Consider the following 25,419-nt stretch of genomic DNA (forward strand, 5'->3'; position numbering starts at 1 on the left):
AATTCTTTTTTTGCAATATTTAGTTATTCCTGTATTAAAATAAACCTCCTGAATGGCTGCCTTGATGGTCAACCTGAGCATCTTTGTTTATCCTGTCCTGTCAACATGAGGTTTTTACTAAAGTAATATGTTGTTGAAAATCTGCCCTCCAACATAGTACCATGGTGGCTTTCATGAAATTCTTGTTTTCATGGTGCTGTTGAAAAGTGGTTTTGCTGAAATATTTTCTTGAAATATATAATAGTTCTGAATTAAAATGCTGCAGATCTTAGCATATCCACAGTTTTGAAAAGAGCTTTGCAAACCAGACCTGATTGACCTTGAGGTCAAGTCAAAGGTCATTATGTTTTTGTACATCATTGAACTTATGAACAACGTGACTTGTGAATATATGAAATGAATTAGCTCAGACTTTGCATTAGTTGCAATCCAATGAACAAGTTGATAATCAGTACTCTGACATTAATTTTTAGCACAAAGATCTTGACCGGATTTTATTTATCAAACCATGTTTTTAGATATATCTTTTCAATACCTTAAATGGTGCCAGTTAAATAACTTTGCTTTTTTCCCAGTAATTGTTGTTTTAATTATAGATTTAACCAAATTTAGCATTTGGGTATATCTCAACATTATCTAAGACAAGTTGAATATTTTCTATCCATGAGTATCAGGACCATACTGTTTTATCAGTAAAGCTGTGAACTTCATACATATGTCAGTGCCTTTGGTTTTTGTTTCCCATCCTTGCTTTAACATGGTTTTGATTGATCCATAATCGAACAACATTAAATAAACAAGTTTCATCAATATTAGGGTGTTGTTCTTTTCCAAAAGTATTTGAATTATTGCTTTAACTAAACTTAGCATGTGAGTAAATCCTGACATTGCATGAGACAGTTTTAATGATTTTTTATCTGATATCAGGTTCAAGGTCCAAGCCATGACAAAGAGTTTTGTGCTGCGCTTACAGGTATCTTGTGAACATCTTAACTTCAACAAGTAAAAAATATTTTTGTTACCAAACTTGGTGTGTTGATCAGGAACTATTTAGTAAAGCTGAACAAAAAACCCCGCTATCTTCTGCCTAATCAAAATAAAAACCTGGGAATCTACAAAATGCACAAGCCAATTCTTGTTACATGAATGAACATTGCCAAGGCAGACCATACAAAATCTGTTAGAAATGACAAACAATGTTATTGAGAAAATGCAAATCACTCTTTCAGGAACCAAGAGAGAAACAAGAAAAATAAGAATCACAGAAAGAAAAACTAACAAGAAAATGCAAAACAAAATGGCAGTATACCGTATTTACTATATATGTTGGGACACGGTAAAATAATATTTTTTTCTCCTGTCCTAGAAGTTATGGTGAAACTTTTTTCACCTAGATCAAATGTCCCAAGACTTAAGAAACAAAATAAATTTGTATTGCACTTGTGCTCCCCATCCACTGCACATTGCAATAAAACATAAATAAAATGCTTTTTTGATATAAAAAAAACAAAGAAACTAACCTTGTATTGTTATCATTTATTCCTTTTTTTCAACATGAACATTAAAGAATGAAATATATCCTCTAAATCCATATATGTAGCATAGTCTTCGATACTGTGGCATGTATCGCTTATGTCCAATAATACACCATATTGTTCACTGACATGAACATTGAGAAACAAATGTGTGTGGTTGTGCTCAAAGGTTTGAATATGTTATCCGACTGAAAACTGGATCGAACAAAATCACAAACTAGAGGGAAATAACCATATTTTGAAGACAACTGTCATTCATGCATAACACAGTGTTAGGTGCAAAATAATCAAGATTGAATTATATCCAGGTCTACTGTATGCCAGTATCTCGCAAATAAAAATCATTATTTGAAAACACATTCACTTGAGTGCAAGTGACAGTCTTTTCGCCAGCACAGGTTACAAAAGTATCATTACTATTTATCTGCAGACTTCAATGCTCCTTTGAATTAATTGTAACTACAGATGCCAAGTACATAAAAGCCCGGTTGGTGAATAAACACAACTAGCAACGAGCAGTAAACTCCTTTGAACTTACTGACAGGACATCAAAGACAAAGGTTATATTTATTACAAAGCAAGCCGACCTCAGAAGCCGACTTTGGTTCCTTTTTTTGTGTAAATGATATCAATATGAAGGTTATTTTATTGCAAAGCAAGCTGACGTTGAAAGCTGAAAATGGATCCTTTTAAGTGAGCCGATTTTTTTTTTTTTTAATAAACAAAGACAGCCAAGATATGGAAGCAAACTTTGGTTCCTTTTCATGGTATTCACGGGAATTTTGAAAAAAATTGAAACAATGGAACAAATTTTAAAGTGACACAATATAGTGTTTCATGCATGGATGTTGATGACCCAGCATTTCCCAGAATATTTGAGAAAATAAAATCATGTGATGAATTGGTGAAGGTCAGAAGAGAAGCAGATGATTTTGCAAATGAGAGGGAAATAATCAACCGATTATATTGAGGACAACTACCATTCACACATGACTTGGTGTTAGGTGCAAAATAACCAAGATTGAATTATATCCAGGTCTCCTATATGACACTATCTCACAAATACAAATCATTATTTGACAACACATTCACCTGAGTGGAAGTGATAATCTCTTCTCCAGCATGGGTTACAAAATTTATCATTACTATTTACCCACAGACATCAATGCTTCTTTGTATTAATTATTGCTACAGATGCTAAGCGCACACAGTCCCAGGTGGTGAATAAACACAACTGGCAGCGAGCAGTAAACTCCTTCTTTGAACTTACCGACAGGATATCTGAGACATAGGTTATTTTATTACAAAGCAAGCTGACCTCGAAAGCCAACTTTGGACACGCTGAAACCTGCTTTTTTTAATAAAGGATATCAATACAAAGGTTATTTTATTGCAAAGCAAGCTGACCTCAGAAGCTGATTATGGATTCTTTTATTTTATTTTATTGGAATATACAAAGATGGCAGAGATATGGAAGCTAACTTTGGTTCCTATTCACCATATATTCATGGGAGTTTCAAAATTGAAACAGTGGAACAATTTTTAAAGTGACACAATATAGTGCTTCGTGCATGGATATCGATGACCCAACATCACCCAAAAGATTTGGAGAAAATAAAATCATGTGATGAATTTGTGAAGGCCAGAAGAGAAGCAGATGATTTTGCCAACAATATGATCATTAGCATGGATGAAATTCTAGTGTACTTTGATCACATTCCTTGATGGACTGACGATAAGATGGGGGTCAGAAGTGTGAGAATTAGCAAGGCTGGTGTAGATTTGAAAAAACCTGACTTTATTCTTTGCAGTTTCCGTTTCAGGTGATGTGTTGCCTCAAACAAATTTTTCACGGTATGAGAAAGCTAAAAAAAAAATAATCTTGCACTGAAAGAATGGATCATACATGTGGAGGAGAAGGATAGTGTTGATGAGATGCTGCTGAAATGGATTAAAGAGTTTTATCCCAAGTATACAGTTTTATATTTTTTAAATAAAATTTCAGTTGGAGTACATTTTCCAACATGTAATTTTCGAATGATTTAAACGGTGTCCCACAACTTATTTAAAAAAAAAAATGATGTTTCCCAGAACATACAGTGCACACAAAAATCACTTTTAAAATTAATTTATGGTGTCCCAACAAATAGTGTCCCAACATATACAGTAAATATGGTACCTCCAGATGTATCAACATTCAACCTTCAGTCACCTTACATTTATGGAAATAAAACCCCACTATCCAGAACAATTCAGAATCAATAAATCCAATACATTTTCAACCAAAAATGTTAAAGCTATATTCACCATGAACAGTCACATGCCAGAGGGTAAAGAATGGGCAAAACAAACTACACACTACACACAGAACTGACCAAGATCTAAAATCCTCAGAAGCCTCATCAGAACTATAGAGGAACTTCTACTGAAATCACAAATGGGGAAAATATGGTGATTCATTATGGATCCAAAGCAAAAACAAATGGAGGAAACAAGAAATGACACAAGCATTAAAAGGGGGAAGGAAGTTGTACTTAATTGGATTGGTTTCTTACTGAGTGTCTCATGGCTCGGTGGTTCTTCCCTGGGTTTTCCAGGGTTCTTCTCCCACCAGTTATACTGGCCGCCATATATAGCCTATCTTGTGCTGAAAAATGGCGTTATACCCTAGAACAATAGCAACAACTTACTGACAGTGATTATATTTTGCTGGGTGAATGCCATGGACTAAAGCTGAAGCTAAGATAAAAGTAGCCAAAGAAACTTTTCTAAATGTACAAGTAGATTCAGATTGAAGGAATAATTTCTTTCACCATTGTAAAAAACAAATTCGGGGGATGAAAGTAATCAAAATATAAGGTTTTTTAAAATAAAATAGTTCTCATGTAATCCATCTTCTGATATTATATTTACTGGAAGCTATCATGCAGTAAATTTAAATAGCAGTCCCACAAGGACACACTTTACTAAAGTTTCTAAAGCAGAGTTCTTTATATAAATTGTCACAAGACAACGGGATCATTATGAAAAGGCTGAAAAATGTAGCAATATAGTCACAATGAATAAGGAGGATTACATTAAAGAGGTAGAACGCCTGTTGAATGATGAAATATATTTGACAAATTTTCTGATAATCCTTCTCTGGAAATTAAAACAAAATAAGTCTATGTGTTAATGAAATATCCAAAAACAATAACTTATATAAAATGAATTTGTTATTTCCCGACAAACAATACAAATCCCTCAGTTCTTAGCATTAGAAATTAGTTTACTTAATCTAGGAAGTATTATGAAAATATTGGGATCTTTTGCAGTTGGTTTGTAATATGAGTGTAAAATCACACCACAAAGCTGACCTTCCCTTACAAACTAAGAATCTTAAATATTTCCTTGTTCTAAATTCATAAAGAAACCAAGTACAAGTGGCTCAACAACTAAATGTAAATTTAAGATATGATACTTACTGCTTAACTTAAGTGATGTTTATTTGAGAATTTGTGAAAAGTGTGGCATACATTATGTTGGACAAACTCATCGACAAGTATCTAAATGCATGAACATAAATTTGACATAAATAAGTTGAGTGATCCATCATTTCATTCATTCTTTCACACATTTTAAGGATGTCTTCAATAAGTTAAAAGACTTTATGCCAATTTATATTATTAATTCTGTAATAGAGCATTTGTTAAAGGAAACAGATTGGGTTTCTCTATTTGGATACTCTCTATCCAAAAAGGTTGAAATTCAATGATTATGTTAAATTCATAGTTATATTATCAATTATGTAATATTTATTGGAAAATACAACTGTTTATCTTATCTCTGTTGTACTGTTGTCATTTTCAATAAAGACATTTGTATCTTAATGATCCATTTTTATGTATTTTTTATATGTAACGTTTCCATGCTTTTTATGCATCTAAGACATTCTATAAAATTGCAGCTATACTGTCTTTTTACATTTCATGCCATGGTGCCATTTTGTTTATTATTTTGATCTAGATCCTATAGGGGTTTAACATAAAGGTTATTTGAATTAAGTCTAACAAAGCAATGAAGTGAAACAAGTCACAAGTTGTACATGTTGATGCTTGCATTAAATAATTATTCAGGTTTATCGGAACTGAAGGAAATGGCTTGGTTTGGTGCTTTACAGCACTGCAGCATATTTAGGACCAAGGCAATTGGAATAAAGTTCCTTGCCCAGGGACACACTACATTAGCTGACAGAGGTTGGTCCGATTTTTAAAACTGAAGGAAAGTCATAGCACTGGTGTTTTAGATACCATATTGATTTTGTGGATACATAAATGTACCTCCACATATGAGGTCTTTATTCTGTTGACTTGATAATCCAGTTTATTTCCTTTTGTCCCCCTTTTTGTGTTTTGATGACCAGGGTTATTCAGCAGCACTGATATTGCATTGATGTAACTCAAATTGTCCTCATTATTGCACATGACCATGCCTTCAACAAAATGGCAGGAAGCAGTCATTAAATGTTGGCTTGTAATTGAAGTGAAAGCTACTTAACTTTAATTTTCAACTGCATTTGCTTGACTTTGATCACTGAATATGGGTGTCATTTGCTTCATCACAGTCCACTAATTACCATGTCATTTTATGTGAATTGTTCAGCAGAACTTAATCAGCAAGGAGACAAAATAAGTGAGACTAAACATGCCACATGTAACCAATTTCATGGACACTGATAAATTGCTTCATTAAAAAGTTTGAACAGCTGTTAGTTTGCACTAAACAGGCAATGTACATGTAAATGCACGGTGCTTATAGGATCCAACAACATCTGTTTACTTAATGGGAAACAGAGAAGTTTGCATTTAGGATAAGGAACTACCCTGTTGCTTTCGGGTTCAAAAAAAGAAGAAAAATGGTTTCTGTGTAATCACTTGAGTTCTCCATCATCTATGGCTATCAGACTTTTTGTATTTTTAGCACTTAGGTTAAGGAAGAAGTCTTTTTATTTTCAAGTCAAAAGGTCAGGGTCATAGGCTAAAAAATTTTTTTTTAAATCACACAATAACAGTAATTTTTACATTACATTTACTGGACCCAGCTTTGTTCATGACTCATCCTTGGGGTAAAGATAAAAACTGTTGATTTTGGGGACAAATGGTCACAGGTAAAGGCCCCTGTGAATAAAAGAAGGAAAATGGTTTCTGCACAGTAGCATTAGTTTTGTACTACAGGCTTGGACTAAACTTTGTGGATGGTTTGTGCTGGGTCAAGTCAGAAGCCTATTGATTATGGGATCAAAAGGCCAAAGGTTAAGGTCACTATTACTGAAAGAAGAAGAAATGGTTTTGCACAAGAATTGCAGTTATCAAGAGAGGACTATTAAACAGTGGGCAGATGTATAATGTGGTACTATGGTTGCAAACTAGTTTGTATTATTCTTTATTGGGAGAGCCACAAAATTATGCTATACCATTATTTCAGTTTATGATTTTTAACTGTCCTGGCCATACGGCCATTGAGCTTATGGTGTGGCCCTGGTCCATCATGCATCACAGTAGACGATCATGCATACATCCGTCAACATTTGTAAAACTGTGTAGTCCATATTTCTAATCTGATTCCAGTCAGATTTAAAATTATGTGTTTATGTCAAGTCTTGGATGGTTTTGATCATGAGTAAGACCTATGTATATTAATGACGTAATCTTACATCTGCTTGGCTAAATTTTTACCACTCTAGTGGCCATTTTACTGATCTAATTTTGGAATATATGTTACTCTCATTCAGATTTCTTAGGAGTTCTTTAATGAGTGAGAGCCATGCATATTCATGAGGTTATCTTGCATCTGATTGGTTGAGTTTGTTACCATTCTGGAGGCCTTTTTTCTGGTCTGATTTTGATAAAATTTGGAAGGTATGCCTATATATTTAATATCTCACTTGAGTTCAGTAATGATCAAGATCCATGAATACTGATGAGTTGACCTTGCATCAGATTGGTTGAGTCAGTTACACCTCAGGAAGCCATATTTCTGATCTGATTTTTATCAAACTCAGATATAAGCTTATGTCATCAAGGAATTGGTTGTATTCAATAATGAGCAGAATATTTGCATATTTATGGTATTATCTTCCATCTGATTGGCTGACCCTGTTACTACTCTGGGGGACAGGTTTTTGTTTAAATTTGATCCAACTTAGATATATGCTTGCATCATCAAGATCTTCTGCAAGTTCAGTATTGAGTGAGATGCATGGACATTAATGAGTTGATTTTACATTAGATTGGCTGAGGTTGTTGCAAGCCATTTTTCTGATCCAGTTTTGATCAAACATGAAGTATTGGATCTTGGATCAGTTGATAACAAGCAAGATCCACACAAATTAATGCTGTGATTGGCTGAGTTTGTTCAAGCTTGAATGTATGCTTATATCTTTAAGATCTTTGACAAATTTGATAATTGAGCAAGATACATGCATATTAATGAGGTGATCCTGCATCTGATTGTCTGAGCTTGTTACCATTCTGGAAGCCACATTTCTAATCTGATTTTTATCGAACTTGAAATGTAATCTTATAACATCCAGGTGTTGGATTGGTTGAACAATGAGCAAGTTTCACATGTATTAAGGAGATAATTTTGCTTGGCTGGTATTGTTATTTCAGTAATGGCTAAATTTTTGGTCTGATTTTGATCCTACTTGAAATATATGTTTATGTATCAATATCTACAGTTTTGATAGTAGTGAGATACGTGAATAAAAATGAGTTGATCTTTCACCTTATTGGCTAAGCTTATTATTAATCTAGATAACTGCTTAAAGAAACTGTTTGAGGATGTACCACCTGAAAAATTATTGGATTTTTAAGGTGTTATGTGTTTATGCTCTTACAAAAGTAACAAGAAAAAAGTGAAGACAACAAGCTTTGTAAAATTTAACAAATAATTTATTTTTCTAGAAAAAACAAGGTAAAAATGAGAAAAAGAACTTACGGTTTTATGAATCAAATCCAAAAATAATCCAAGAATTAAAAAATAGAAGTCCTAGTAATAAAAAGTCTGAATGAAACTGAGTTTGAGTCCAGATGAAATCCAAAATGGAAGGCGATGACGTATGATGTGGTCAGCGTCGTACTGATGTGTCAACAGTTCATTATTGAATCACAGAAAATAATATTCCAGCTTTTGAATTCTGTGTAAATTTTGATAAATGTCTTTGTCCAAGAATTTGTTTAGAGCACTAGTATTTCCAGGGAAAACAAACTTGAAATCCAAACAAGTTGAAGAAAACAAAATAATTAGCCCAAAACTGGTCACAACATAAAACACTTTAACTCCTCAAATGTTAAGGCAAGACTAACTATTCTTTCTCAAAACATCAATAATAGATCTAACTACAGTGCAAAACAGATGCCTGGATGTGGGTCGATCCTCTGGAAAAACCAGAGTTTGTAACAATTGCTACATGTTATTTGCCACATACTCCAAGTATAGCCTCGATTCCACTTTATGAATCTTACTCTGAGAAAGAAAAAAAAAATGAAAAAAATGTTGTTTACTACAACTCTTACTGGTTCTGAATCAAGGTCAGGAACTAGGTCAGCATTATATACAATGTTTCTATAAAGTTGTTTACTTTGAAAAATAAAAAAAATAATAAGTCAGAACTGAACAATATCAAATCCAGTAAATAAAGTTACATTGCAGTAGCATGTAATGGAATAAAAAAATTAAACAAATAAACAAACAAATTAAATCAAATATAAATTAAATCAAATATACATAGCAAAGGGAATGCAGTTCATCCAACAAATTTTAATAATATTTTAAGGATTTTAATATGCTATCACTGTCTTTTATTTTATGTACATTTTACAGAGTTTTAACATTGTGGTATTTTTTTTTTTATCATCTTTTTGGATGTAATTTTTTTCATTTCCTTAGTAGGGTTTTATCTTCCTATAATTTTGTGCACTTAATTGTAAAAATTTTCGAACTCTACCATTAGTTGGCTCTACATAGCCACGTTGTTGCTGAAGTGCCATCAAACACTACTCAGATACAGCAGAGGTCATATTTCCAATCAAGTTTTTATCAGACTTGAAATGTTGGCTTATATCATCAAAATCATGGAAGGATTTTATAATGAATGAGATCTACATATTATTTATGTAATCTTGCATCAGAGTGCTTGTCAGCTTGCCCTTCAAATCCTATTTTGTATCCAATTTGAATTGAACCTGAAATGTATACTTCAGTCATTAAGATCATGGACTTTCAGTAATGAGCAAAATCGATAGATATTAATGGGTGATCTTGCCTCTGATTGACTGGGCTTGCTATCACTTTTGAAGCTATAATTGTGATCTGTTAGGCTTAATTATCATCAGCATCTTGGATGGGGGCCCCGAGTGGCCAAGTGGTCTAAAGCGCTCACCGTTCCAGATCACTGTCATCTCACCTCTGTCTGCGTGGGTTCGAGTCCAAGGCTCGGCTAGCGTGGGTATGTGGGAAAGCCTGCCAGTAGCTTCTCGTGGGTTGGTGGTTCTTCCCCGAGTTTTCCAGAGTTCTTCCTCCACCATTTATACTGGCCGCCATGTATAGCCTATCTTGTGCTGAAAAATGGCATTAAACCCTACAACAACAACAAAAAAGCATCTTGGATGACTTTGATTATAGGCATGAATGAATGCATATTATGAAGAAACTCATCTTTTGAAAGAATTTTTATCATGATATAGTAAAACAGGTAAAATCTGCATGAGATACGGTTTGGGAGATGGTTTACATATGACATGTTCTTATACTACTATTATATAAGGCTGCTAAGTGGTGATGTTTAGTGTATGTAAACCAGGTGAGTGATAAGAATGAAGGTTTAAACATTCAGATATTTTCATATTCATTTAATTTTTTGGTTCTTTGCAGGTGGATCAACTTTCTGTGCAATAGCCAGCCTAGCATTAATGAATCGACTTGAACATACATTTACCCCCAAGAAAGTACAGAAATTAAAAAGATGGTGTTTATGTCGACAACAATCTGGATTTGATGGTCGACCAAACAAACCAGTTGATACTTGTTACTCTTTCTGGGTTGGTGCCACACTTAAGGTAAGACTTACTGAAAAATATGATCTGCTGCGTATGTTGAAAAAATTTAGGGACTTTTTAGCTAGTTTGGTGAGAAAACTATTTGCAAAAAGATTTTTTGTCAACAAGGACAAGATAAATTATTCAGATTCAGTTATTTGCAAATATTTTATGCTGTTACAAAATGAGACACATATTCTGATATAGGAACATAGATCTTTTCAAATAAAAGATTGAAAGTGGATTTGATATAGTAAAGTTACTGTCTGTTCTAATATGAGAAAGATCACCCAGTGATAATTTGGATGAAAATTATCCTTAGTTCTCTTGATATTGGAGGATCCCTTGATGGCTGTGTGGTTTAAGGCTCTCACGTTTACAGGTCACTTACACTTCATCTCCGTATGGGTTTGAGTCTTGGCATGAACAATGTGGGTCTGTGAGATAGCTTGCCTTTATCTTCCTGTGGGTTGGTGGTTTTTCCTGGTTTCATTCTCCAGTAAACATACTGCCTGCCATGTATAACCTATCATGTGCTGAAAAATGGTGTTAAACTGACAACCTACCCCCCCTCCATCTTGGTATTGGACTTATACATTTTGTATTGATATATTTTGTACATATATTTTTAGCCAGTCTGGTGAAAAAACTGTATTTGCAAAAAGAATTTGGCAAAAAGGACATGATAAAGTATTAAGATTCAGTTATTTGCAGATATTTTATGCTGCTAGCAAAGTGATCCACATAATATGATAAAGGAACAAAGATCTTTTCAAATAAAAATTGGGAATGGATTTGATATAGTAAAGTTACTGTCTGTCCTATCACATGTGAAAGATCATCTAGTGTTAACTTGGATGTAAATTAATGATGGTTAAGCAAAGTTACAAATTATGTGATCTTTTATTTGTGTGCACTCTTTTTCAAGTATTGTATTTTATATCTCTCAGGTGTGGCACCCTGACCATTCCAGCCACTTATTGCTTATAGCATTGGATATTTAATAAGATTAAAAATGATAATGCATGGAAACCTACTTCTGCTGTTACTGGTACTGCTACTACTAAAATAAATATCCATGATAAAACCCTACAGTTAAGAGTTTAGTTTTGTTTTTTCAGAGTTTATTGTGGTATGAACTGTCAGTTGCCAAATCACACAGCAAATAACGCCCCCAAAGGGCGTTATGTAAGCTGTTTGAGTCGGCAACTGACAGTTTATACCAAGTTAAACTCAGAAAAAATGTTAAACTCTTATAACTGCAATTATCTATAATTTTATTTGTTTTTTTATTGTTAATTTAGTTGTTTTTTTTAAAGATATTTCCCTATCATTTTAAGAGCCTGTTTAAGTGTATGAATTCTTGTTGAGGTGTTTGCTACGTAGCTGTTTATAGAACAGGGAATTCTCCATCTGCAACAAAATAGCTATGTCAATATCAAACGAAAAATTCTACCAGTGGTAGGCAATCTAAGGTTTTGAACATTCCACAGCATGGTCTTAATCTTTATTTAAAGTGGCATTTGTTTTCTGAGTAGAAGTTAAATATTCAAAGCAAAGGATGTGTTGTTTTGTTTGATGTACGAATGACTTTTGGATTTGCTGCTATCATGAGTTCATTGTTAATTTTGAATCGTTATTGTGTAGACAAGTGAGTAACCAATTTTCGCGTCTTTAAGTCTATTTTCGTGTTGATTAACAGTTTAGATTACCTACAGGGGCTACTTACAAATGAAATTAAGACTATCGGTAAAAGGTTATAGTGATGGGGGTCCAATAGTAAAACAGTGAATTACATCAAGACTAACGGTTACGAAGGGCATGTGGCAGATCTCCCACCCACCCCACATCGTAAATATTAAGTTCAGCATCTACATTATAGGACTGGGAATCCAATTCTTATAATGTTAGTTTTTGAACCCCCTCCTCCCAATCCCTATATCCATTTACCTATACTTTTAAATTCATTTGTAATGAGCTGCAGTGAAAGTGCTGTATCCCCCAATGTTCTTGGCAGATTTTGAGTTTCTCAGCTTTTTTGTTTCTTCAAATCTAGTCAAATAAAGAACTATTTATATTCAGAAAATAGCCACTATATGTTATTTGATTCTGTCAACTTAATTTATTCAATTTTCTAAATAAAATATAAACCCACCATTTTTATTTCATTTCAAAGGCATGTAGTGTGTATGCCTTCCAGTTCAGTGGTAACATTTGTTACTTTGCACGTGACTCTATTTATAGAAGTTAGTCTAAAGTAGTTCTCTGTACAGTTCATACAGAAATAATCGTAGTTAGGTCTGATCATGTGATTGTGTTCTGACCATTGGAAATCTTCCATTCATTTATCAACTGATGCAGCTGCAATTATCATAAGTTATATGTATTCACAGAAATACTTTCAGTTTGTTTAGCTCTGGATGCATGTAACACTTATTAAAATTTGCCCATAACCACCATTTGAGAGCATTGTGAATAGTATAATCTTTTCATTAATTTCTTCCATTTGTTGCTGCCAAGAAAAATTTCTTGCTTCATTGAAAGCATTTTTTTTTTTAAACTCAGCATGGCAGTGATATTTATAGCAAAGGCCCCCCTAAAATATGCAGAGTGTACCCACATATTTTGACCTGTATGCTTAGGTAACTATACCTATTGAAAAGCAAACCACTTAAAAAACAGGCACAAGATGCCAAGGAATCAACCAGTTGTAATGATTGCTGGTTGTTTTTTTAAGTCTTGGTGTGCAGTGTCATATGCCATGCCCGATGAACCATCGGCAAAACTCCAATAAAATGTGACAAAAGTGGACAAAAACAATGGAGTAAATCCATCCTGTTTCCAAAGTCAGATGAAAGTAACTACCAGTGATTAATGGTAGACATAAAGATGCTGCTAGGGTGGGACTATCAAGTGAAAAACCAGGGCCAGCTATATTTAACTTGCACATTATTCAGAGACATTGTCTTGCTTTGTTAAGTGATCATGGCAGCAAAATATGCATCACCCAACATTTATTTCTTAGACATTAATGATGTCACAGAAAATTTCAACTCATTGCAGAGGGCTTCATTGTGAGTAGAACAAAACTCTTATTTCCTATCAGATGGTCTTGGATTTTGCTTTTTCAGCCACTATGGTGTCTGAAGTCAGAAATTGAAATAACTACTAATTAAATTACAAGGAGACAATCCAGGCACAGGCAAAAAAGGAATGATCTTCTGGTCAGCTATTTTTCCCCATCACCTGATGAAAAATGGTACAGGTTTTATGAGGCATTTTTAAATCCTTGCAGATGATTCCATGCCTGTTGAATCTTTAATTGCTGTAGGAAGAGGTGGACCACGTGTTAAGAACCAATTATGACAGATGTGTCTTAAATTTTGAAACATGGATACTGTCAGTGGAAGGTCTTCTTCATATAGACACATGTAAACATCACACTATATACAATGCCTTTAGCAATAACATAGATGAATGTGGGCAAGAAATGGAAGAACTACAATAGTAATAGAATTATATGGATTGTCCCAAACCTTACCAGGGATGAGAACGGTTAATAAGAGTATAAAACTAGATGTTGATCTTTCAGAGGAAGTCATTGTCAAGCACACAATTTCACTGGCTGAGCATTGGACCAGCATCACAGCATAGCTGAGCAATGGACAGGGATCCAAGACCATATTGGAGAAGGACTTAGCACTACAGCATAGCTGAGCAATGGACAGGGATTCAAGACCATATTGGAAAAGGAATTAGCACTGCTGCATAGCTGAGCAATGGACAGGGATTCAAGACCATATTGGAGAAGGATTTAGCACTAAAGCATAGCTGAGCAATGGACAGGGATTCAAGACCATACTGGAGAAGGATTTAGCACTACACCATAGCTGAGCAATGGACAGGGATTCAAGACCATATTGGAGAAGGATTTAGCACTAAAGCATAGCTGAGCAATGGACAGGGATTCAAGACCATATTGGAGAAGGATTTAGCACTACACCATAGCTGAGCAATGGACAGGGATTCAAGACCATATTGGAGAAGGATTTAGCACTACACCATAGCTGAGCAATGGACATGGATTCAGGTGTACAAGACCATGTTGGAGAAGGATTTAAATACAATGCCAAGGAGCATCCAATTCAGATGGATAAGAGAAGCAATGAAATGACCTGATATGAAAGTCAGATTGTTATTTCTGATGTCAGTGAGTTTAAGACATATACCATCGGTACACCTTCTGTACAGCAGAATGACAGAGTTGGTATGTACCATTTTGAGGGTTATTTGTCCATGAGTACAATGAGAATATCAGTCTCAAGAAGACCAGGCCTTAAAATTGACATAAAAAATCAGTTATGTCCAGGAGAAGTAAGGAAGGAACCTCTAATGTTGAAGACAATGTCACAGCAGACAGAGATTTTGGGAATTCATTACTTCTTCAGACAGTATCAAAATACTTGATCTACAGGCTTCCATTTGAAAAAAGTTGACTAAAGCACTGGCTTATTTATAACTGTTTATTCAGTGGTACTTTAGGGATCTTTGGTACTACTTCTTGGCATTGCTAATATAGAAAGGAGTCTGTCAGTGAATAACAATGTGGTTACAAAGACCACGATACCATCATGGAGAAAACAGTGACTGGAATCTGAATAATGTAGGATGCTGTCAAGTTTAGTGGTCCTGAGCACAGTCCTCCAAAGAAAATTCCACTAAACAGGGAAAGATTTACTTCTGACACATGGACTTTTGGATGATTCAGACAGAGTATGCCCTGGTTGGTAGAACATGGAAGATAAAAAAAAAAAACCATTGTTTAGTGATCTGACAGTTTGGTATTATTTTTGCTTTAATTTAGTTATTAACTCTCAGTTCCTTTCAGTTGGAACTTCTGCCTGTAACTAAATAATAAATATGTAAGTGTATTTTTACAAGTTGAGTTTCTCATTTGCTTAATAATATACAAAGATTGGCAGACCCTTGCATTGTCTGATTAGTATTTGACTTGTATCAAATAGACTGGAAACTTGCTTTGTCTTTATCCACCACAGAGATTTACAAATCCACTTGCTTGACTCTCAGGACAAACTCAAGATTTGATTTGGCATGCTGGGCAAGTTTAAAATGAGAGAGGGGTACAAGAAATTTTTTAAACATCAGTAGTCTTGATAAAATAGATAAAAGACTACTGTACAAGCTACTTTACTGTCTAAGGGGTTGTTGTTCAGTACCTGATACTTCATTTTGCCAGAAAAAATCTTTATATTGAACATAAATTGTAAGGATTTTACATGCTCCCCTACATCACCACCTGACCACGTGTATGGGTCATTACTTTAAGATTATTTTCAATCCTGAGCTTTATCGTGTTCTTTTACTTAGACACAACAAACACACACTTTCACACACATACACATACACTCTCAAAATATTGTACAAAAGCCCCACTCATTTACAAACCCCAAGGTGCTTTACATAGACCATGTATTTCTTTGATGCGAACATAAAGAAAAACTTAAATGGAATCAAAAGTTGACAAAAGGGTCCACTTTTTCTTAAACTCATCAGTTCAGTTTTTCACTTTGGCAACATATTTTTCCAGCCTTTTGTACGATAAAACACAATTTTTATAATCGGTGAGATTTGGGAGTTTTGATGCACAATGTTATTTGTATATATAACATATTTTACAAACATGATTAGAAATGTGAAAAGAGCATCAAATTTTTTATTTCCTATTAAGACTTCTTTTCATGTAATTTTAAAATTTGGGTCTAAAGTTTTGATTCATTCCACAGATAATTTCCGAAAATGTACAGTAGCTGAACAGTGATAGAATAAGTTCTGTTCCCTCCTTACAGAAGATGCATTTATCATTATTACTTAAATTAAAACGTTTCAAAAACTGGTTTGTTGCAATAGTTTTATGTAGAAATCTAAAATTAAAGCTAATCAGTTTGTGTCTTTTGTACAACGTTTAGCCAAAACAGAGAGCTGGATCATTTATTTACACCAATTGCACAACCTAGCTGCCTAGACCAAGTTTCATATTTACCATTTGGCTTTTGTATCTTGGTTTTTATTAGATCTTTTTGAATAAATTTATTCTTTGCCCTTACCCTAAGGAGCGAAGTTTTGTTGAGTATTACATGGAAGTTATTTCCACTTTAAAAAAAAAAAATTTCTTTTTCCATTTCACTGATATCTTTGAGATAAAAGTAAAGTACTGTTTAAAATTATTAGTTTGTGTTGTTTATTTTATTTCATCAGAACTTAATAGAAATCCTTGTATATCAACAAGGTGTTTAATAAGTACAACACTATTTGTTCTCCATCTTGTGGATGGTTTAAAATTGTCTGTAGTTACTAAATTAAGAATATTTTGAGACAAGTATTCCTGAACAGTCAATGGCTCATATTTCCATTGAGATAAAGCATAAATAACATTATGCCAAAAGATTAATTTAATTGTTTTAGATTTTCTTTCAATTTAGTTTTTCCTAATTTTAATAACTGTATACCTCCAAATTTTCCAAATACTTGTTTGGGAACAAGTTTTTGCCATAAACCATCTTTGTTAAGTATAAGGCACCTAATTCAGGAAAGTTTTATATAAAACATAAAGGAGTGCAAGTGAATCATATTTAATCCCCCATCCTTAAAGGGAGCCATCAGATTATCTCTTTTTACCCTCTCACTTTTGACACCCCAAATAAACCTGAAAAATAGTGTATTCTATTCAGTTCATTTTCTATATTGGGTGGAGGATTTGTTAGAGCAGCAAAAAGATGAATAAATTTTGGCAAAATCAAAGGATTTTATCAGAGCAATTTTTCCAATAAGGGACAGATGTCTTCTGCTCCACCAGCCAAACAATTTCTTTATTTCATTCAACTTCATCAGAACATTAAGTTTAACCATATTCTCCAAATTCAAAGAGAAATCTACTCCCAGTAATCTAAATTGGCAACTGACCAGTTAATATCAATTTCTGGACATATTTTTTTATTTGAATTTTTTAAAATTCCAATCCAAATAGATTTTGACTTAAAAATATTGTAGTGCAGACCTGATGCTGTGGCAAAGTCATTTAAAATCAGCAAGGTTGTCTTCAAGGACAAAGGAGAACCATCAAATAATTAAAAAAATATTTTGCAAGTTGTATACCATGTGATCTTGCCACTAGCTGCTTAACCATATCACAGTATATTTCAGTAAAAGTTTTTCCATTTGTAACATTTTGTGAAGATGTGTTTTGAAAGTCAATTTTCTTGTTTACAGTTTTATAGTGGTGAATTGAAAGATAGTCCTATGATGTAAGATATCAACCTTGTAATGCATGATGAGTGGGATGACCCCTCCCCCCGATCATACAAAGTTTGACATGTTTGACTAAAATAAAGGATAGAGCTGGTGAGCAATGGAAGAGAGTAAATCTTCCTTTATTATTGTATTTTTACCCCCGTTCCTGTATTTTTGTAATTGAAAGATACTTGAGGCCTTGAAGTAGTTACTTATTCTTTATGTTGCACATGTATAGGTTTAGGTAATTTTCTGGTGTTTTTTTGTTGCAGTTATTAGATGTTTATGATCTGTCTAATGCAAAATTCAACCGAGCCTTCCTGATGGAGACCCAGAATCATTTGACTGGTGGTTTCTCAAAATGGCCCAGTCATAATCCAGGTAAGTCCATCAATTGCACTCTAGTGAAACACGTTTGGGCTTTTTAGCCAAAAATAACATTCAATGTACTAAAATGTTCTGTTTTGATGCTTAAACAAAATTAATGTGAAATTAGTTGGTATAGTGGTCCCCCCTTGAAATGCCCTTCTGATCATTGGTCACCCACTTCATGTGGTCAGAATCCCTTGACACTGGTGAGTTTGTATAAAAAAGTTCCCCATTTGTCTGGCTATCCACTAATTGGCCATTCGCTGGATATTGGTGCAGAAACTAAAATGTACCCCATGATCAGTACTTTTTAACACAACCTATCAGTGCCAATGGATTCTGGCCACATAAAATAAGTGGCTGTTGTTCAGGGGTGGCAGAGTCTGCAAGAGATGGACCACTGTATCTTAATTGATGATATCAGTTATTGACATGCATTGATTTAAATGTATGATATAATCCCTAACTGGATCTAGAGATTAAATTTCACATACAAAATGTGAAAATAAGTAACTTGAGAGTAATGCTCAAGTTTAATGATGAATTATGGTTATTTTCACTCTAGTGAACAGCAAGATGTATTACTTTTCAGAGATGTTGCCAGGCCAATGGATTGCAGTTTTCTTGCAAATATGATTGAGAATCACACCACTTGAAACCTAGTGAAAAAGATTGACAAAATTACCTGCAGTTCCTGCAAGTTGTACCCCATGTGTGATTTCTTTTTCCATTTGAGAAAAAAGGTGCATCAGATCTTCATCTTCTTTCTTCTGTCAATGATCTCATTCATTCAATACTTATGTAAAGCTAGTTTTTGAATAGAGCATATGTATAATTGAGATCTGTGGTCATTTTGTTGAAACTATTGAGGTTGTCTGTTGTTTCCATTAATCAACCATGAAGAAAATTTCCAGAGCACTTTGTCACGTCAAAACAAATGATAACTGATTTCTTGGAACTACAGAAGAGGAAAGGTCTTATGTTTTGATGCTAACCGACAATAGCACAGAAAGTGGTAATACAGAAATAGTAGGCACCTAGTCTTTTGGACTTTGCAAAATAATTGATAATGGATTGTTTGGAACTATGGAGGAAGAAAGATATTTTGTTCTGATGGTAACGTAAAGTGGAAATACAGAAATAGGAGGCACCTCATCATGTGCACCATGAAAAAAATGCAATTCTTTGACAGAAGTGTCTGCTGAGCAACGTGCATCCATTGTGGAAAATTAATGTTTTAGATAAACCGAAGACTGGTTTCCAAATCTATTCATAATGGCCAAAATAATAGGGGTTCTACCTTTACAAACAGCTGATTGTTAATGGGGATTCGTTTCTTAAAACAGAATTCATGTACTTTTAGGAATAGACTAACATCTGAAGCAGTAAATAAACAGAATACTATACTGATCAACTTAAGTAAGTGATATTTAGTTTGCAGTGGCTTTGATGAAGTGGAGTGAAAAGGAACAGAAAAGAATATTGACCATCTGAGCAAACTGAATGAGGTATGCAGATAACTTACAATAATGTAGTCAAAGAACCAGAACAAGGTCATGAAAAGCTTGTTTCTACACTTCAGCTGTGAGCCAGCTTTGTTCTCTTTTTTACACTTCCATACCCGTGTCTCATCCTTTTTAGAGGAAGATGTTGGGGACATACATGTCATAAGAACATTTCTGGCAGCATCTCTGACATTTGTGCTGTTGGTGGTGTAAACCATGTTATGGTGCTACATTATGGTTTTTCAAAGTCACATGTCTTCTGTATCTGATTCATTATCATATACACTCACTTATAAATGGAGTCCAGCTGTAAACTGCACAGACCTGATCTACCAAAACATATGCACAGACCCAGATCTACCATAACATAATGCTCCAGCAGATCTGTGTCTATGCAGTTTGTTTGGAGTAATCAGCAGAACAAGTTACATACACCCTGATCTGCAGGACTGTTCAGTTATGTGATAGTAAATCAGGGTCTTTGATATCTGCATCTGGACACAGCTTATAAGCATGTGTATATGGTAGCTGTATTGAACTGCAATTTTGGATGAATATTATATGTCATTTTTGCACCTTGAATTATTGTTTCACTGACATGAGCAGAATCATATTGCAGTGTACGGGCAAGACACATTGCTCTGTTTGTTTTCATATATAGCAAAGAACTTACTCTTAGCTTGAATTATCTTAAAATATAATCTCAAATCATGGACAAAAAATAGTTGTGAAATTTGTTGTTTATGAATGATCATTGCAATCTACAATCTACATGGACAAAAATTAAACATACATTATATATATATATACATATTATTAGTGGTTCATCATTTACTTTTCTAATGGCACTTTAAGCAAATGATTGGCTATATCAGACCAAGGAAATATGTGCTAACTGCCTTTTCCAAAGACTCATGAAACCACCCAGCCCAAGCGTTGTTTGTATTGATTTTGTGTTTTGGGGGTTTGTTGACACTTTTAACACATTATTGGATATCATGGTTAGAAAATGGAAACTAAAAACCTTTCCCAAGGATACACCAGAGGGCAGTGGGTATTGAACATGTAACCCATGGAGTCTGATGCAATTCAGACTGAGCTACCATTACTCTGCAGTAGTTGTATGAAATAATCTATTCTTGCAACTAAGTTTTTATTTTCATCGAGTCAGTAAAATCTGCCATAAAGCAGAATCTGTCTGAAGTTCACTCAAGAAACCATACATTTTTGTCCTTTATGGACATGTGACTTGTATGTAAATATTAAATATGTAAGGGAATTTTAAGAGAAAGGGGTTCATAAATGAGTGTCCTTTATATGGATGTATATACTTATGCAGGTTCAGTTGTGTATCCATTGAGAACAGTTGTTTGCACAGTTTCACTGGCTTTTCAGATGCCCTCCATGCATATTTTGGTGTATGTGGCCTGTCACTTCTGGGGGAAAATGGGGTGGAGAAAATGCATCCAGCATTGAACATCAGTGAGAGAGCTGCGAACCATCTACATAGACTGCATCATCAGTGGAGACAGAATGCGTAGCATAATTGTAACATGATAATGCTGACAGTACTTTGAGACTTTGTAGTTTTCATACCAGAACATAAAATGAAAATTAGTTACAAGTATTGTCCATTAGATTTACGATAAAGCTTGAAACGATGCAGACCAAGCCTATTAGTTTTAATTAATTGATAACGAGCATCAGTTGTTGTTGTTGTAGGGTTTTATGCCATTTTTCAGCACAAGATAGGCTATACATGGTGGCCAGTATAAATGGAGGAAGAACCTGGGAAAAACCCTGGAAAGAACCACCAACCCATGAAAAGCTATGGCAAACTTTCTCACATACCCACATTGGCCAAACCCGAGACTTGAGCCCACGCAGACAGAGATGAGATGGCAATGATCCATAATGGTGAGCGCTTTAGACCGCTCAGCCATTCCGGGCCCTAATGAGCATCAGTAGCAAAGTTTTTATAATCATCTGCACAGACCTCATCACAGTCAATTTGGAGGCAGAATTAATAGTGTATGTGGTTGCTGAAAGCCTAGTTAACTAATTGCCAGAGTTGTCAACTCCCTAGAACAGGATGTTCTATCGCTTTGAAACTTTTTCTTGTCAAATTTTAATGTATAATCTCAAAGAAATTTATCGGCTTGTTGAAAATCAGATGAAATATTCTTCGACTATAATATTTGGAAGTTTTACAAGTTACATAACAGAAGCTATCTTGATGTCTAACAATGCAACTTAATTCCATGTTCAGTTTTAAGTAGAGACCACCAGATGTGATTATGTAGTCATTCTTACATAACCTGCAATGACATTGGTCCATATTATATTGGAAATTTTAATTTATAGTAATTAGTGTTTTATGGATTAAATCCACATAAATGGATAAGTTCCTTTTTTTTAATTATGTTATAATAAAATGAAGTCTGTTGTGATTTACCTGTTGATTTTGAGACCAACAGAGTCAAGAAAAAAAGTTTATTTATATAAGTTAACATTTGACATTGATAGAGTTCACATGAAATGAATTGAACAAATAGCTTGAGATATTAGACGGATATATCAAAGCAGCTCTCACACCATACCACAAGAAGCCTGGTAATTTACTGTTTTGGATATGTCTTGTGATCAGTGTCATTATGTCTTCATTGCTGACAAATTTCAATGATTTTATTATGTTAAAAATCTTTAAAACCGCTCCAGTGGCCTAGTGGTTAGAGCGTTCGCCTTGGAAATGGGAGGTCGTGGGTTCGAACCCTGACCGAGTCATACCAAAGACTTACAAATATGGTACTAACAGGTGCCTCGCTAGGCGCTCAGCATTAAGAGGTTAGTGTTAGGACTAGTCGGATTGGTGTCAGGATAATGTGACTGGGTGGGACATCATGCTACATGTCTGCGGCATGATGCCCCAGTGCTAGACATCACTATAAACTGCTACACTGCAGACATTGTAGCGATATAACTGAAAAATTGTTAAAGCTACGTTAAAAATCCTAATCACACACACACACACACACACAAATCATTAAAAAATACTCTGCTTTGAATTTCTAACAATCCTTTATGTTACTGTGATAGATATGCTGTAGTGGGATAATTATTTGTTGGCCAATAATTTTGATTTGTTTCCTCAGGATTTTTTATGTTTTGCCTTCTAGCAAAGTGAATCGCAGATGCATATTTGCATATTTGTACATTCATACATTTTCAGGCATAAGGAGAACAGTCAAAAAGAATCTCATGACATTTGCAAATCAGACTACTACACCACTCCCTCGATAACTCGCGCACATCGGGGTCCAGAAACATTGACCGCACTATAAGCGAGGGGCGAGTTATCGAGGGACCTATAAAATAAGCCCAAAACCAATAAAGTGATTGACGACATAACGGAAAAATAAAGGGGGAGGGGTAGGCAGATTATACTGTTGAATACTCACTTTATAATCGTTCTGAGATTAACTGTTAATAAATATCTCTTCATAACGGTGTACTTTATTATTTTCTCACAGGACAACATTAAAAATTTCAGGATAAATTACAGTATATTGAGGCGATCATCGAAAACATTATTCCACGTGGTTTCCGTTCGCTGAACATGTGTACCACTTCACACATTGTGTACTACGTCACTAAGTTTTATGTTGAATTGTATGCATTCTAGTTTTATTGTTTGAGCCAAATTAGAAGTTTTTTATACACAAAAGATCGACTCTTTTCGAGAAACAGTGTCGATCGAACGATAGTTAGATAGATTTGAATGCGATAGAAGTAAAATGGAAAACAAAAAAAAAAACGAGTTAATCAGTACTGACATGTTTAATTGGTCTACAAATTTAAAACAACGTAAATTAGAACAAGTTAATACTTGCCGTTTGTGCCACGCTTGACAAATATCAATTCACTTTTTGAAAAAATCAGTTAATTTTTTTGTGTGTGTTACTCCTTGGTTTCTCTGCCGCCGAGCAAAATCCCTCAGATTTCTCAACTGCATGAGCTTTACGTAGTCAACATTTTGGGTCTCCAGCCACCTTATGGCAATATCAAAATATTTGCTTCCTGTGCAGAGGGGTGGGGGTGCAACATCTGTGTTTGCATCACTTTCAACACTTGTGTTACTCCAGTTAGAATCGTCTTCTGTTGCAAATTTGTTCGCTATAGAAATAATTATAGTTTCATCTGACATGTATTCGGCTGTAGGACAATCATTGTCAGCACAAATCCACTCCTCCACCAAGAGAAACGCCCATCTCAGGACCATGAGTCTGTACTAATTTCTCCCAAACAGCCTCGGCATTTATGACATCGGTTTCACTGAAACATTCGAAGTCACTATCATCGTCGTTGTCTCTGTTACTGTTTTGCTTTACGTCAAAGGCAGCTCCAAGACCCTTAATCCAGCACCCGAGGTCTCTTGTAATCGATTTTTTTTTTAATGCAACAAACACTTCCCCAAGTTGTTGATCAAAACAAAGCCGGCATGTACATCTAATTAGGTTCTCACAGAAGTACTCACGGGTTTCGATGTGACGGTCGATTGACTCTTTTCATGTTTTCAATGAACAGACTATGTTGTGATTATAATATTTACACTGAAACGGAATTAAAGGATTAGAACGTGACTTTCACACAGGAAGTCGTTTAATTGGTGTTTATTTCATTCTCTGTTGCCACCTGTTAACATTTACCAGAAGTTTTCATTGATCGCTATTTCACCTGACTGTTTATTTACAGTATAATGACAACTATTTATCCTAAAAACTTACATAATATATGATATCTTTAAACAGAGGTCTCGCTAGGATTTTAAAACTGGGTCTTTCTGCCTCTGAATTCAATCACTAAATATCAGTATATTTTCTCACTCAGCCGCCAAGTCAAAGCCTTTGAACTAGCCGCCTAGCTGTTGCATCATGTTCTTTTTTTTTTTTTGATGTACTCTTATGAAATAGCAACAGTACATCAAAGAGTCTTTCAGTCACTGAATTCTGTCATTGTAAATATCAGCACAGTAAACTGATCAACACATTTTCCCACAAAGCAGGTGGCTGAAACATTACCGGCAAATCTTTGAAATTTCCCGCGCACCTATTACATGCGTACGGAGGACTCCAGCCTCAGTGATTTTCTGCGTCCCAGATCAAAAATTGGCGTCCAAATACGCGTAATTAAGCGTTTTCGAGATCTCTGAAATTAATTCTTCTCTAGAGCTTGCAAATTGCAAAATATGGATTATATTTTTACGGGCATTAATCACCATTTTCGATGATAAAACGAGCAATGTATCAAGGTTTAATTTATCAATTCTTATCGTATTTTTTTTTCATGTTCAGCGTATTTTAAAGATATTTTAAATACATTTTGTCTGGAAAAAATCGGGAGCCAAGACGGACACCGCGTTATAAGCGGGATCGCGAGTTATCCGGGCGCGAGTTATCGAGGGAGCGGTGTATTTAGATACAGCTTAACCTGCCTTAGCATATGCCTTAGTATAAAAGACCTGTACATAAAGGACATTCTATAAACTCTTTTCTTAACTTTAAGCAATGAAAGGCAACCTGTGCATTGAGGACAAAAAAATTTCACCCATTTTATATAAATTATAGA

General features: G+C 34.6%; 1 protein-coding gene across 3 annotated transcripts in view; it reads left to right on the top strand.

The window, feature by feature from the left end:
• The window catches only part of LOC149800959 (geranylgeranyl transferase type-1 subunit beta-like), a 51,749-nt gene extending 27,628 nt beyond the window's left edge, over positions 1–24,121 (top strand). The window contains exons 7-10 of one of the 3 annotated variants that reach the window (XR_016420574.1): positions 10,449–10,633; positions 14,205–15,395; positions 18,193–18,301; positions 21,190–21,218. Coding sequence is in view for 2 of the 3 variants with exons in the window: in XM_089955036.1 (XP_089811162.1) it covers positions 10,449–10,633; positions 18,193–18,301; positions 21,190–21,335 (440 nt within the window). In the remaining variant the exon portion in view is untranslated. The other 2 variants (XM_089955036.1, XM_089955037.1) reach the window with 2 other exon arrangements.
• The last annotated feature ends 1,298 nt before the right edge of the window (positions 24,122–25,419 follow it).

Source organism: Sinohyriopsis cumingii, chromosome 4 (genome assembly GCF_028554795.1).
Source record: "Sinohyriopsis cumingii isolate HCF-2022 chromosome 4, ASM2855479v2, whole genome shotgun sequence".
Classification (NCBI taxonomy): domain Eukaryota; kingdom Metazoa; phylum Mollusca; class Bivalvia; order Unionida; family Unionidae; genus Sinohyriopsis; species Sinohyriopsis cumingii.